The sequence below is a fragment of the Erythrolamprus reginae genome, chromosome 4, assembly GCF_031021105.1.
Source record: "Erythrolamprus reginae isolate rEryReg1 chromosome 4, rEryReg1.hap1, whole genome shotgun sequence".
Taxonomy (NCBI): domain Eukaryota; kingdom Metazoa; phylum Chordata; class Lepidosauria; order Squamata; family Dipsadidae; genus Erythrolamprus; species Erythrolamprus reginae.
Window position 1 is genome coordinate 18,706,906 of NC_091953.1, and position 12,916 is coordinate 18,719,821.

Sequence of the window (12,916 nt, forward strand, 5' to 3'; positions counted from 1 at the left end):
GGCATGTTTACATTCAGTTACTGTGGATTTACCAACCACGTCTGCTGGAAGTTTGTTCCAAGGATCTACTACTCTTTCAGTAAAATAATATTTTCTCATGTTGCTTTTGATCTTTCCCCCAACTAACTTCAGATTGTGTCCCCTTGTTCTTGTGTTCACTTTCCTATTAAAAACACTTCCCCCCTGAACCTTATTTAACCCTTTAACATATTTAAATGTTTCGATCATGTCCCCACTTTTCCTTCTGTCCTCCAGACTATACAGATTGAGTTCATTAAGTCTTTCCTGATACGTTTTATGCTTAAGACCTTCCATCATTCTTGTAGCCCATCTTTGGACCCGTTCAATTTTGTCAATATCTTTTTGTAGGTGAGGTCTCCAGAACTGAACACAGTATTCCAAATGTGGTCTCACCAGCGCTCTAGATAAGGGGATCACAATCTCCCTCTTCCTGCTTGTTATACCTCTAGCTATGCAGTCAAGCATCCTACTTGCTTTTCCTACTGCCCGACCACACTGCTCACCCATTTTGAGACTGTCAGAAACCACTACTCCTAAATCCTAAATTTAAGTGTATCCATGCTCTAATGTTTATACACAAAGCACATTCTAAGGAAGAATATGAATCTGAAGAATGGCATGTGCGAGATCACAGATAGCGTTGGATAGCCCAAGTGAATATTTCAAACTGTTTTGTCTCACTATGGTCAATGTAACTATTCCTTAAAAAGAGAAAAATGTTAAGGAGAGGGTACTGCCCTGTGAGCAGTCGTACACCATGAAAGTTTGTTCTCTCCCCCCTCCCCCAATAACTTTCTGGCTAGAATCTGTATTAATGAGACTCAAATTACAGCTGTGAGAAATCAAAACACCGTGCAGCATGGATGTAACCGAATGCAATTAAGCTTCTGCACCGAGCACAGATGAAGGGTTGGAGTGAGTTTGGATTTTAAAGCACGGTTGCTCAATTTGTGGTCTTTTGATGCCAGAAAGAAAAAGAAAAAAAGATTCATGGCCTTTTTAAGAGCCCAGATAACTCTCACTGCCACTATTGTACTTAATTATTAACATTGCAGTTGTTCTGTCGGGCTCTCTGGTAGACTCCTCCCAAAAATTCACAGGTACAAATTTCAGACACACACATTTGAAAATTCAAAACAATGTTCTTTATAATGAAAATTCACTTAAACCAAGCCCTCTTTTGGTATAGCAAAGAGCACCGGTCTCCAAACAAACTGGTAATTTGTACAAGTCCCTTATCAGTTCTGTGATACTTAGCTTGCAGCTGTGAGGCAATTCACAGTTCTTCTTCTTTCACAAAGTGAAACACACTTTGCTCTGGTTTCGTTTCAAAGCGGGGAAAAATCAGCACACAAAAGGTCAAAGTCAGTAAAGCAATCATGAAACACAACGATCAGATAATCCTCCACAATGGCCAAACCCACAGGCTGCTATTTATAGCAGCCTCACTAATTACCACAGCCCCACCCAACCACAGGTGGCCTTATTTTCTTTGATAATAATTTCTCAGTTGTTGTTGCCTGTGCATCGCTCTCCGCATGCGTGGCTGTATCATTAACTCTTGTTCCGAATCCAAGGAGGAGCTAGATAATTGATCTCCTTCTGAGCTGTCTGCCCCACTCTCCTCCTCCCTGTCACTCATGTCTTCTCGGTCAGAGGAGCCTTCATCAGCAGATTCCACCGGGGCAAAACAGGCCTGCAGCATGTGGATGTCTCCCCCACATCCACAATCCTTGGGGCAGGAGCTGGGCCAGAGCTAACCACAACAGAAGTGAGCAATGAAATGAATGGCTACACTTTTTTTGAATAGCAAGTGATGTCCTGGGGTAGGATGTAGTGTGTAATCCTCCCAAAAGGTGCTTTTTTTCCCAAAAGGCAACTGGACTTTGTTTTTCCTTGAAAACGTTTCACTTCTTATCCCAAAAGCTTCTTCAGTTCTGACTTCAGTTCTTCAGTCTGAACTGAAAAAGCTTCCTATATAAGAAGCAAAATGTTTTCAAGGTAAAACAAGGTCCAGTTGCCTTTTGAAAAAAAAAGCACCTTTGGGACAATCATGACCTGGATGACTCAGAATCTCCATAGAAAGAATGGAGGGGCTGATTCCCAAAGGGCAAAGAAACAATGCTCTGGTAGACAGGACAAGGGCAACCCCATCCCCCAAGCAATTCACTGAATATACCTAATTCTCCCAGAAAATTTCAATGATGTATATAGTTTAGATAGAAGATAGAAAGACTTGCACATGAATTAGAGAATAAACAAAAGTATGTGACATCATTAATTGTAATATAATTGGGCTGGTCACATATCTAGAAGAATTAACAGGAAGGACATTTTGGTTCCAAGGATCTACTACTCTTTCAGTAAAATAATATTTTTTCACGTTGCTTCTGATCTTTCCCCCAACTAACCTCAGATTGTGCCCCCTTGTTCTTATGTTCATTTTCCTATTAAAAACACTTCCCTGCTGAACCTTATTCAACCCTTTAACATATTTAAATGTTTCGATCATGTCCCCCCTTTCCCTTCCGTCCTCCAGACTATACAGATTGAGTTCATTAAGTCTTTCCTGATACGTCTTATGCTTAAAACCTTCCACCATTTTTGTAGCCCGTCTTTGGACCCGTTCAATTTTATCAATATCTTTTTGTAGGTGAGGTCTCCAGAACTGAACACAGTATTCCAAGTGGGGTCTCACCAGCGCTCTATACAGCGGGATCACAATCTCCCTCTTCCTGCTTGTTAACCTCTAGCTATGCAGCCAAGCATTCTACTTGCTTTCCCTACCGCCTGACCGCACTGATCACCCCTTTTGAGACTGTCAGAAATCACTACCCCTAAATCCTTCTCTTCTAAAGTTTTTGCTAACACAGAACTGCCAATACAATACTCCATTGCTCACTTTTTCCTATAGTCAACTTTCTTGTAACAAACTGTCATTTATCTTTTAGTAGTAAGTTTAAAAAAAGGGTATGTTAGCAATATCATACTTCTGTAAAATCTTGAAGGATGAAAGATGTTACCTTATAGATATCTAGGAATCCACACTGGTGGTCAAATCTGGTGTACAGCTCATTGAGCATACTGATCACTTGCATGGGTGTACACTGGGCACAGACAGCAGTGAAGCCAACAATGTCTGAGAAGAGCATGGTGACATCATCAAATTTTCTGGCTTGAACCTGCTGCCCTTGCCAGAGCTGCTGAGCTACTTCTTCTGGGAAGATGGAGATGAGAAGATCCACAGTTTTCTTCTTCTCCTCTTCTAGAGCTTGGTGCGTTCGTTCTAAGGTTGCTTTAAGCTTGTCCATCCTCTTCTTCAAGCCATCCTGGGCTTTAGCCTGCTCCCCGACAAGGATGACGTCACGGGTAGCATCGTGAATCGGTATGTCTGAAAGGTGGAGGCCTCGGCCCATCAGTTCGTCCAGCTTGTCCACACACGGTGAGCCCAAAAACAAAATGCAGTTTGATTCTGGGACATGGATCATTTGTCCTTTGATTTCCATGACCTGGAATAAAGAGACATTTAATAATGCAGAATTAGACCCTTCAAAGCAAACATATAAAGTTTATCAAAGTAGCATCCGTCTACTGTAACAAATGATTTTCTGTGCATTCTTTCTTTGCATACATTTATTTTTTTTTCATTACTTATAGAAACATAGAAACATAGAAGTCTGATGGCAGAAAAAGACCTCATGGTCCATCTAGTCCACCCTTATACTATTTCCTGTATTTTATCTTACAATGGATCTATGTTTATCCCAGGCATGTTTAAATTCAGTTAACGTGGATTTACCATCCACGTCTGCTGGAAGTTTGTTCCAAGGATCTACTACTCTTTCAGTAAAATAATATTTTCTCATGTTGCCTTTGATCTTTCCCCCAACTAACTTCAGATTGTGTCCCCTTGTTCTTGTGTTCACTTTCCTATTAAAAACACTTCCCTCCTGAACCCTGTTTAACCCTTTAACATATTTAAATGTTTCGATCATGTCCCCCCTTTTCCTTCTGTCCTCCAGACTATACAGATTGAGTTCATTAAGTCTTTCCTGATACGTTTTATACTTAAGACCTTCCACCATTCTTGTAGCCCATCTTTGGACCCGTTCAATTTTGTCAATATCTTTTTGTAGGTGAGGTCTCCAGAACTGAATACAGTACTCCAAATGTGGTCTCATCAGCGCTCTATATAAGGGGATCACAATCTCCCTCTTCCTGCTTGTTATACCTCTAGCTATGCAGCCAAGCATCCTACTTGCTTTTCCTACCGCCCGACCACACTGCTCACCCATTTTGAGACTCTCAGAAATCACTACCCCTTATGAATATAGAATAGAATTCTTTATTGGACAAGTGTGATTGGACACACAAGGAATTTGTCTTGGTGCTTATTTATTTATTTATTCATTTATTTATTTATTCATTCATTCATTCATTCATTCATTCATTTATTTGATTTGTATGCCGCCCCTCTCCGTAGACTCGGGGCGGCTAACAACAGTGACAAAAAACAAAATGTAAAAATCCAATACTACAACAGTTAAAAACCCTTGTTATAAAACCAATCATACATACAAACATACCATGCATAAATTGTAGAAGCCTAGGGGGAAAGATTATCTTAATTCCCCCACGTCTGACGGCAGAGGTGGGTTTTGAGGAGCTTACGAAAGGCAAGGATGGTGGGGGCTATTCTAATCTCTGGGGGGAGTTGGTTCCAGAGGGTCGGGGCTGCCACAGAGAAGGCTCTTCCCCTGGGCCCCACCAACCGACATTGTTTGGTTGACGGGACCCGGAGAAGGCCCACTCTGTGGGACCTAACTGGTCGCTGGGATTCGTGCGGCAGAAGGCGGTCCCTGAGATAAACTGGCCCGGTGCCATGAAGGGCTTTATAGATCATAACCAACACCTTGAATTGTGACCGGAAACTGATCGGCAACCAATGCAGACTGTGACGTGGGCATATTTAGGGAAGCCCATGATTGCTCTCGCAGCTACATTCTGCACGATCTGAAGCATATGCTCTCAGTGCACATAAAAGAAAATATAGATTTGTCAAGAATCATGTGGCACAAGGATGATTGTCATGGGGGTCAAATAAGCAATGAAGAAACAATCAATATTAATAAAAATCTTACGATGCAAGCAACAAGTTACAGTCATACAGTCCTAAGTGGGACGGAAAGGGTGATAGGAATGATGAGAAAAAACTAGTAGAAATAGAAGTGCAGACTTAGTAAAAAGTTTGACAGCGTTGAGGGAATTATTTGTTTAGTAGAGTGATGGCGTTCAGGAAAAAACTGTTCTTATGTCTACTTGTCTTAGTGTGCAGTGCTTTATAGCGATGTTTTGAGGGTAGGAGTTGAAACAGTTTGTGTCCAGGATGCGAGGGGTCAGTAAATATTTTCACCGCCCTCTTTTTGACTCATGCAGTATACAGGTCCTCAATGGAAGGCAGATTGACAGCAATTGTTTTTTCTGCATATTAATTGGATTGTTCAAATAACTTGTTTATTATACATTCTTTTGGGGCTATTTATTTATGCATTCATAATTTGGTCTGATTTGATTTTGGTGTTGCCCAAATCCAGTGTGGCTCTGGATGGCTTATAAATTTCGCAGCTATGTAATGCTGATAAATATACACAAAGCATACAACCATGGGAGACAAGAAATTTATATGCCAACAGAAAAAAAAAGCCCGAAGTCCAACAGGCATCTTCCTCAAGGAAAGCCTGTCAATTAATTGATATAGTGGTGGGATCCCTGAATGCTTCGCACATTGTTTCAAGCCTAAACCAGCCCTAAGCTATTTGACGTCTGGCTTGGCTCAGGAGCTAGGAAAAATAAATTTTCTCAGCAACTCTTTATTTTGTTTAAATCACTTAATCTGGCAGTTTCTGCCCTTGTCTGCTAAGAGAAAATATGTGCTGTCAAATACAGTGATATACTGCAATTTGAAGAAAGTTAAAGACCAGGGTTTCAACTATATACGGGGGTTATTTTTCAGCCATGAGAGTAACCAGGCAAATTATTCCAATTTTTTTCCCCAACTTTATTTATTTCTGAAGGTTGTTCTTTTGCTTCTTCAGCCAAAACGAACATAAATTGACTTAAATATGCATGTACAGTATTGCAATAATAATGAGTGAAGAGCCTTGAGTTAAAAAAAATGACTTCATTCCAAGAATCTATGAGTAGCATTTGATATAGCCATGTCCAAATTTATAATGCATATAAAATTCTCCTTTCTCTTAAAATTGCTCTTTCTTTTTTTTTTTTTTTTGAGAAGCTTCTAGGTACTTATTTGTATGTCATTGCCTAACAATGCACAAATAGTTTGACATTTAGGCAAAGCACCAAAAAATATGTTCATTTGTAAAGAAGCACCCAGTACATAAGATGCAGGAAAGTAAAACTCTGAGCTTAAATGCATTCCAAGAAGCATTTTCTCAGCAAAATTGACATTTAAATAAATTGGTTTTATCAAAAACGTGTGGAATTTGGAAGATATTTAAGCAGCATGATATTCCTTTCTCTCCAAGCTGATGTCTTGAATTATCAGACCACTTAAAAGTATGGAGGCTGTTCTAACATTGTAGGATGAAAAAGTCCATGGACCCTGGGATGCTGATATAACAATGTATTTGCTTATCAAAAATTCTCCTTTTATTGTCATTTTATTATAGAAACATAGAAGTCTGACGGCAGAAAAAGACCTCATGGTCCATCTAGTCTGCCCTTATACTATTTTCTGTATTTTATTTTAGGATGGATATATGTTTATCCCAGGCATGTTTAAATTCAGTTACTGTGGATTTATCTACCACGTCTGCTGGAAGTTTGTTCCAAGGATCTACTACTCTTTCAGTGAAATAATATTTTCTCACGTTGCTTTTGATCTTTCCCCCAACTAACTTCAGATTGTGTCCCCTTGTTCTTGTGTTCACTTTCCTATTAAAAACACTTCCCTCCTGGACCTTATTTAACCCTTTGACATATTTAAATGTTTCGATCATGTCCCCCCTTTTCCTTCTGTCCTCCAGACTATACAGATTGAGTTCATTAAGTCTTTCCTGATACGTTTTATACTTAAGACCTTCCACCATTCTTGTAGCCCGTCTTTGGACCCGTTCAATTTTGTCAATATCTTTTTGTAGGTGAGGTCTCCAGAACTGAACACAGTATTCCAAATGTGGTCTCACCAGCGCTCTATATAAGGGGATCACAATCTCCCTCTTCCTGCTTGTTATACCTCTAGCTATGCAGCCAAGCATCCTACTTGCTTTTCCTACTGCCCGACTACACTGCTCACCCATTTTTGAGACTGTCAGAAATCACTACCCCTAAATCCTTCTCTTCATATTATCATTCTACAACAGTAAGGGGTGTGTTGGCCTAGAGGTGGAGCTCCCCTCCTCACAATCAGGAGGCTGTGAGTTCAATCCTAGGTAGAGGCAAATATTTCTCTCTCTGGACAGAATGAGAATATACCTGCTGAATAAAACTCCGTATTGGAGACAGGAAAGGTATACAGCCAGTAAACACTCAACTCCAGTCTATTGCCCAGTTTTAATTGACTCATTAAAAGGAGATGATGATTGTTGTTCTACAACAATTTTTCTAATATACATATTTGAAAAGAAGGAAGGGCACATGCCAACTGCTATCATTTGTTTGTTTTTATAAGTTGCAAGTCAGGAAATTCCAGACTTGCTGTTAATTAAGAATAATTCATCGTCTTGATTAAGTTGAGGAGAAACGAAAGCTAAGGGTCACAATGAAGCTCAACCTCCCAAGAAGAATGTTATAATGATAACAAGACAAACTTGGCGTCTTCCTTGGGCTAGAAACATGCAGCTTTTCCATTACTTCCTTTTCTTTTCTTTTCTAGCATCATTCCTAGAAAAATGTCAGCACAATGTTCACATATAATATTACCAACAGTTAAGGATTGTTATTGATGAAAATGATTAAGATTTACAGGGTAGATAACTCTGGGAAACAGCAATTTCGTTGTATTAAATCTCTGACGTGGATCCAAAAATAACCACAGTTTTTGTCTATCACATCAACTTTTTAAGACAGGGGTTACCCTCAAAAGTCAAACAAATTTTGCAATGAAAGGAAAGGAAAGAGTTGGGGACGCCACAGAGAAGGCCCTCCCCCATGGGCCCACCAACCAACACTGTTTAGTCGACGGGACTGGAGAAGGACAACCCTGTGGGCTCTAATCAGTTGCTGGGAGGTATACGGAAAGAGACAGTCCTGTAAATAGGCTTTGGCAGAGGGTTGAAGGAGGCCTTCACAAAAACAAAGCTCATGAGGGCTGTAGGCGGACCTCCCAAGCTCTGTTTTCATTGGCAGAGGGTTGCAGGAAGCCGTCGCAGTCGAAAATGGAGCTTGGGAGCCCATTTTCACTGGCAGAGAGTTCAGGCCACCACAGGTGCTCCCAACATGGGTGATGTTGAGCTGGCCACGCCCACCCGACCCCATCCCATCCCCCCGAGTTCAAGCACAACTCTGATTTGGCCTGTTGTGTTAACATGGCCCTCAATGAAATCAACATTAAAACCCTTGTTGTAGACAAACAGACCAAGAGACAGATATTTCCTTCCATTCCATTATATTCGATTCTCTGGCACTGCCTGGACAAGTCCCTGAAGTTTTCTTAGCAAGGTTTCTAAGAAGTGATTTGCCATTGCCTCCTTTCTAAACCTGAAGGAAAGTGACTGGCTCAAAGTCATCCAGAGGGCTTTGCGCCCAAAGTGGAATTAGAACTCATAGTCTCCTAGGTTTCAAGTCTGATGCCTTAACTGCTACATCAAACTCCATAGAGAAGAGTTTGTAAAGAGCCCTTTATAAAAATATTTCTGCCTGGAAAGTTTGCTTTCAGTGCCTCTCCCTTGTTCTTGATGTTTTGTTGTGTGTTGCGACACAAAATCTGCTATTGCAGTTATTCCTTTTAGAAAACACCCTGCTGCAAAGCTCAGAAGACCTTACAAAGGTGGACTGCAGATTTAACCAATGGCATAGGATCACAGAGTAGGAAAGGGCTACGTAGGCCACTGAGTCCTATTCTTACTCAATTCAAAAGACCAAACTGAAATATCCCTGAGAGTTTTACCTCTACAGTGTTCCCTCGATTTTCACGGGTTCAAACTTCGCGGAAAGTCTATACCACGGTTTTTCAAAAATATTAATTAAAAAATACTTTGTGCGGTTTTTCCCTATACCACGGTTTTTCCCGCCCGATGATGTCATATGTCATCACCAAACTTTCGTCTGCCTTTAATAAATATTTTTTTTAATAAACTTTAATAAATAAACATGGTGAGTAATAATCTGAATAGTTGCTAAGGGAATGGAAAATTGCAATTTAGGGTTTAAAGTGTTAAGGGAAGGCTTGTGATACTGTTCATAGCCAAAAATAGTGTATTTACTTCCGCATCTCTACTTCGCAGAAATTCAACTTTCGCGGGCAGTCTCGGGACGCATCGCCCGCGAAAAGAGAGGGAACACTGTATTCCTTTTAGAAAACACCCTGTTGCAAAGCTCAGAAGACCCTACAAAGGTGGACTGCAGATTTAACCAATGGCATAGCATCACAGAGTAGGAAAGGGCTACGTAGGCCACTGAGTCCTATTCTTACTCAATTCAAAAGACCAAACTGAAATATCCCTGAGAGTCCAACACCTTGGGGAAGGGGAGTCCAACACCTTGGGATAACGTATTACACTGTGAAGCTAACTGCTCCTAGAATGCTCTTTGTAAGAGTGTATTTATTTATTTAGTAGCATTATAGCATTTAGACATACAGTGGTACCTCTACCTAAGAACGTCTCTACTTATGAACTTTTCTAGATAAGAACCGGGTGTTCAAGCTTTTTTTTTGCCTCTTCTCAAGAACCATTTTCCACTTACAAACCCGAGGCTCCAAAACTGTAATCGGAAAGCCTCTGTGGGGCCTCTCTAGGAATCTCCTGGGAGGAAACAGGGCCGGAAAAGGTGGGGAGAAGCCTCCATGGGGCTTCATAATATTTTTATTGATTTTTAACAAGTTTAATATACACACAACATAAATCAGTGCATAGTGAAATGTGCCCATCACGCCGACACACATACATACCCCACCACCAAATCGGGGGTGTTTCTTATATAACCCACTTTGACCCAAGAACAATATATCTATTTACATATTATAGAGTGATTCCAATTTATTTCTTGTAGCTTGGTCTCGGATTCTACTCGGCATATATCATCTTACCTTGTCCCACCATCCCATCAGATGTCTCAATTCAGTTTCTTTATCCAAATTTATCCTTTTATCCATAATTTCAAATTGAATATGGTCCACCATGTACCTATACCAATTTTGCATTGTCCATTTTGTCGCATCCTTCCAACCCAAAACTATTACCGCCTGAGCGCTTTCTATTGCTGCTTGCTTTATTTCTCTCAATTCTCCCATCGCATCGCTTTTAACTAATACTGCCATTTCCATGGGGCTTCTCTAGGAACTTCCTGGGAGGAAACAGGGCCCCCATCCTCCCTATGATTTCCCCAATCACACATACGATTTGCTTTTACATTGATTCCTATGGGAAAAATTGCTTCTTCTTACAAACTTTTCTACTTAAGAACCTGGTCACGGAACGAATTAAGTTCGTACGTAGAGGTTCCACTGTATATCGCTTCACAGAGCTTTACAGACCTCTCTAAGCGGTTTACAGAGAGTAAGCATATTGCCCCCAATGATCTGGGTCCTCATTTTACTGACCTTGGAAGGATGGAAGGCTGAGTCAACCTTGAGCCTACTTCAATCTGCCAAACAGCTGACAGACGGTGATCGGCAGAAGTAACTTGCAATACTAACCACTGCTCCACCAAGGCTCTTGTAAATCAAGTAGATTTACTTGGCCACACATCTTATAGAGCAAACCCCTAGGCGGCTTACAAAACAATAATAAAATATAAAAAAATGATGAAAATCACCCCAAAATCCAAAATCCAATGGGACATCCTCACGTATTTCAAGATTGCCATCATCATGCACACCAAGACAACTAGACACAAGAACAGTTTTTTTCCGAACGCCATCACTCTACTAAACAAATAATTCCCTCAACACTGTCAGACTTTCTACTAAATCTGCACTTCTATTCTACTAGTTTTTCTCATCATTCCTTTCACCCATTTCCTCCCATGTTGACTGTATGACTGTAACTTGTTGCTTATATCCTAAGATTTTTATTAATATTGCTTCTTCATTGCTTATTTGACCCCTATGACAATCATTAAGTGTTGTACCACATGATTCTTGACAAATGTATATTTTATTTTATGTACGCTGAGAGCATATGCACCAAGACAAATTCCTTGTGTGTCCAATCACACTTGGCCAATAAAATTCTATTCTATTCTATCTCTGTTCTTTCCCTCTCAAAGCTACACATTTCCAATTTAGATTTTTTTTAATAAAAAAAATATTCTGGCTAAAGCCTATAATAATAAATTATAAATATGCAGAGACTTTTCTTTTCCTGTGCTACTAATGTTTTTTAATAAATATTGATAGCATCATAAATATATGAGTATGGATTACTGGAGCATGTTTATGGTGTCACCAACCAGTATCACACGTTTTGTTTAATGTTCACAATTAAAAAGAGAAGCCTAGGGAATGAAAGTATAATAATAAAGGCCCAGCATGTAATAATAACAATAATGTCCTGGTTTTCTATTAAAAGTACCAGAACAGCTTGTTTTCAAGCATTATAAAATCAACAGCAGAACAAGTACACTATCAGTACCCCACCCCTTACAAGAGAACATATAATATAGCCAGCATTTTGTTTTCCACTTTTGAACTAGAAATGTAAATGTCTGAATTCAGCCTGCTGTTTTTAACCTGCTGCTTTGGATTTGGTTGTCATCTGGCATTGTTTTGAACTGTTTGTTTTACGATTATTGCTCCTAATTATTTGTAAAGTTTCATTGTTTTTAATCACTTTGTATATTCGCAAGCAGAAATGCAAATCAAAATCAAACTCCGAAACTGTTAGGATCATGTTGCTTCTAATTATGCCGAGAGGCACATGTTATAGTCTATACCTTCTTGGATCCCTTTTGCTCTCCGTCATATTCAAATGAGGACATTAAAAAAAAAGGTGAAAAACTTGTAGGTGTGATCTAGACATAGCTACCCATTTCTGTACCCATATTACGTCTGTAATATGGTAAATGATTTAGCTTTACTAGATAAATGGTCAAAGCAATGGAAACTGCAGTTTAATGTTTCCAAATGTAAAATAATGGACTTGGGGAAAAGGAATCCTCAATCTGAGTAATTGCATTGGCAGTTCTGTGTTAGCAAAAACTTCAGAAGAGAAGGATTTCTGACAGTCTCAAAATGGGTGAGCAGTGTGGTCGGGCGTAGGAAAAGCAAGTAGGATGCTTGGCTGCATAGCTAGAGGTATAACAAGCAGGAAGAGGGAGATTGTGATCCCCTTATATAGAGCGCTGGTGAGACCACATTTGGAATACATAGAAACATAGAAACATAGAAGACTGACGGCAGAAAAAGACCCCATGGTCCATCTAGTCTGCCCTTTTACTATTTCCTGTATTTTATCTTACAATGGATATATGTTTATCCCAGGCATGTTTAAATTCGGTTACTGTGGATTTATCTACCACGTCTGCTGGAAGTTTGTTCCAAGGATCTACTACTCTTTCAGTAAAATAATACTTTCTCATGTTGCCTTTGATCTTTCCCCCAACTAACTTCAGATTGTGTCCCCTTGTTCTTGTGTTCACTTTCCTGTTAAAAACACTTCCCTCCTGAACCCTATTTAACCCTTTAACATATTTAAATGTTTCGATCATGTCC

General features: G+C 39.8%; 1 protein-coding gene across 2 annotated transcripts in view; it reads right to left on the reverse strand.

Moving 5' to 3' along the window:
* GUCY1A2 (guanylate cyclase 1 soluble subunit alpha 2) overlaps positions 1 to 12,916 on the reverse strand; it is a 252,779-nt gene that overhangs the window by 130,412 nt on the left and 109,451 nt on the right. For both annotated transcript variants that reach the window (XM_070751674.1, XM_070751675.1), the window contains exon 5: positions 3,045 to 3,530. In XM_070751674.1, coding sequence (XP_070607775.1) covers positions 3,045 to 3,530 — 486 coding nt within the window. The remainder of the gene's footprint in view (positions 1 to 3,044; positions 3,531 to 12,916) is intronic.